Raw genomic sequence first — 2,969 nt, forward strand, 5'->3', positions numbered from 1 at the left:
AATTAGAAAAAAAAAATATACAAACTTTATTATCTTGGTAATTATCGTTCAAATGCTTTGTTCCTTTTGTATTAAGAATAAGAAAACTTTTTATACATACACACACATTTTGATTTAAATAGTTGGTAATATATTTTTTAAATTATAATTATCCTCTACAAACCACTGTTCTAAGAACTTAAATATAGATTAAATAAGATTAAACATAATTTTTAAACATAAAAAAAAATGTAAGAAAATGGAGGAAATGAACTAAGAAAAGAAAAGAAAAGAAAAGAAAAAGAGGCCCACACAGCACATAACACTGAGAGCAGTCACCACCGAATACCAATAATTGATCATTCTTCGCCTAATCCCTTCTGTATACAAGCTGTCACCCTTTCTTCTGTTTCTCTCTCTCTCTCTCTTCGCCAATCCCAAAACCCATTTCACTGATCTCTTATTCTGCAAACCAACTAACAAACAATGTTCCCACAACCTTAAAACCTTCAAAATCCACGCACCCAAAACCCTCAATCCAGTTATGCTGTTCTTCGCGCACCCTTTCTTCCTTCTTCTTCTGGCTCTCGTTTCGCCCGCAGCCTCGCTCAGCCGCCGGACCAATGCCACCACCATCTACGAGGTCCTCAGCGACTACGGGCTACCCATGGGCCTCTTCCCAAAGGGCGTCAAGGACTTCGGCCTGGCCCATGACGGCAGCTTCTGGGTCCACCTCGACGAGGCCTGCAACGCCAAGTTCGAGAACGAGCTGCATTACGAGCGCAACGTCTCCGGCCACCTCAGCTGCGGCATGATCGACGCCCTCACGGGCCTCCAGGCCCAGGATCTCTTCCTCTGGCTCGAAGTCATGAGCATCCGCGTCGACGTCCCCACCACCGGCCTCATCTACTTCGACGTCGGCGCCGCCTTCAAGCGCTTCCCTCTCTCGCTCTTCGAAACGCCCCCGGAATGCGTCGCCGTTCGCTCCAAACAACACCACGCGCCTTCCCAGGTTCCACTCTCTCTTCTCCTTTTCTCTTGTTTCAATCCTTACCTCGCATCACAATTCAGTTTCAGAGGATCCAGTTAGACCTAAATCCAAATTCATACATATAGTGTTTGTGATTGTTCTTGGGTTTATTAGACCATTGACTATTCAGTCATTATCAGGTTTTCCACCAATGTCTAATTTAGAACGTGGAGTTGACTTGGGGATAAACCTGATATTGTGTGTGTTTGGAGTGGAGGTTCTGGAAAAATTGTAACTTCAGAAGTGGGAGTTGCATTTGTCTGGAATTTTCTGTGATGGTGAGGATTGTGACGAAGTTGTGGTGGATTAATTGAAATCTTGTTTGTTTTTTTTTGGGTTGTTGGAGGGTGGGAGGGATGAAAAGGGAGATGGTGTTATTGTCTGAATTCCGTTATTGTGGTTTAGTTTGGTGGATGTATTGATGCTGTTAATCCTGGGAACCGTTTCTTTCTGGTGATTAAGTGGGTGCACGTGGAGGATGGGGTGATGTGTTGAATGGTTTTGATCTTTCATTTGTCTGTCTTTTCACTATTGGTGGAGTTGTGGTTTTGTGGCGTTCTTTGGTGTTAGGAGACAAATGTGGCTGATGCGGCTGCAGTGGCTGGTACAGAGAGTCAAAGCATAATGCTGTGGCCATGATTATGCAGACTAGTTTCTGTAACTGAGGTGTGATTTATGTTATAAAATATTAGTTTTTGTATTTTTTTTAAAATAAAGAAGACAGATATCGACACCAAGCTCATGCCTCATCACATGCAGTGTCACTCGGTATGACCCACACTATTGAGCTAGGACCACAAAAACAGAAGAGGATGGAAAGACATTTCCCAGCTGTTTTTTGGTTTTTTGAAAAGCTTTGTTTTGGAAACAATTTTCGAGACTCAGTAGGTTTTGGATGAGAAATTGATTGTTACGTAACATGTAATTGTTTTTACAGAAACAATTTTTAAAACTAAAGAGTGAGAAGGAAATCAAACACGTCCTAAGGCTTAAATTTGGATGCTGTTTGTTTTTCTGCTAAGAACGAGTTGATTATGATGAAGTTCTTTTATCAGTTAGTTGTTTTCTGTGGCATCTCTTTTGTGCTTGTTGTCTTTGTATCCTATGGTTCATATTGCATGTATATAGTTGCATACAGATTGTGATCGTGCTATGAAAATCATGATGTTCTATTTTGAGGCATTGTTCTAAAATCTCTTCTGTTTGGTTTCTCTTTCATATGCAGGGGCAGAGTCATTCCGGAAGGCTTGAGTTTAAGCTTGATCAGGGGACCTCTGGAAGAGATGTTTTATAGAGTATGGACCGTGCAGAAAAGGGTGAATGGAGTTTTTCTGTAGCACGATGATCATGGGTTCTCCAATCAGATTGTATGCCTTCGGAGAGTATAAATTAATAGGTCCACTGATTGGACCTGTTGTGTTATTTGTGTTATCTCTTCATATAGTGCAGAGTTAGTGTTGTAGAAGCAATCCGTATCTTCGTAATTTATTGATTCATGGGTTCTTATAAAGAGGAAAGCAATTGAGATAAATATCTTGAATCCATTTCTCGTTGAGAACATAGAGGTGATGGAACATTTGTTGATATGGGTCCAGGTGAAAACTTGCGAAGATTTTGTATCATGTCAAATGTTATTTGTATCATAAGAATATAATACTGGGGGTGTTTAGTTGAATCAAATTTATGATATTAATTCAAAATTAATAGATTCTTATACACTTTTGATATGAAAATTTATGATTAGTATTTGCATAATATCGCTTTTTGTTGATAAAATTTATCCGTTACTTGTAGATTATGTATGCTACTATCATTGCCCTGTCTTGGTGTTATAATTTATAAGCATGAACTATTCAACATGTTTGCCGTCAACACGTAACTCTGTGCAGTGTAATACCATAAATGATTGAATTTTTTTTAAACTATTATTGGAGATGCAAATTGAGTACGTTTTGTGTAT

General features: G+C 39.4%; 1 protein-coding gene across 1 annotated transcript; it reads left to right on the forward strand.

The window, feature by feature from the left end:
- The first annotated feature begins 343 nt into the window (after window positions 1-343).
- Window positions 344-2,742, forward strand: LOC114185694. The gene is made up of 2 exons (XM_028073566.1): window positions 344-991; window positions 2,235-2,742. The coding sequence occupies exons 1-2, from the start codon at window positions 524-526 to the stop codon at window positions 2,301-2,303; spliced, it is 537 nt and encodes a 178-aa protein (XP_027929367.1). The 5' UTR covers window positions 344-523; the 3' UTR covers window positions 2,304-2,742.
- Window positions 2,743-2,969: the final 227 nt, after the last annotated feature.

This window comes from Vigna unguiculata, chromosome 5, assembly GCF_004118075.2.
Source record: "Vigna unguiculata cultivar IT97K-499-35 chromosome 5, ASM411807v1, whole genome shotgun sequence".
NCBI classification, from domain to species: domain Eukaryota; kingdom Viridiplantae; phylum Streptophyta; class Magnoliopsida; order Fabales; family Fabaceae; genus Vigna; species Vigna unguiculata.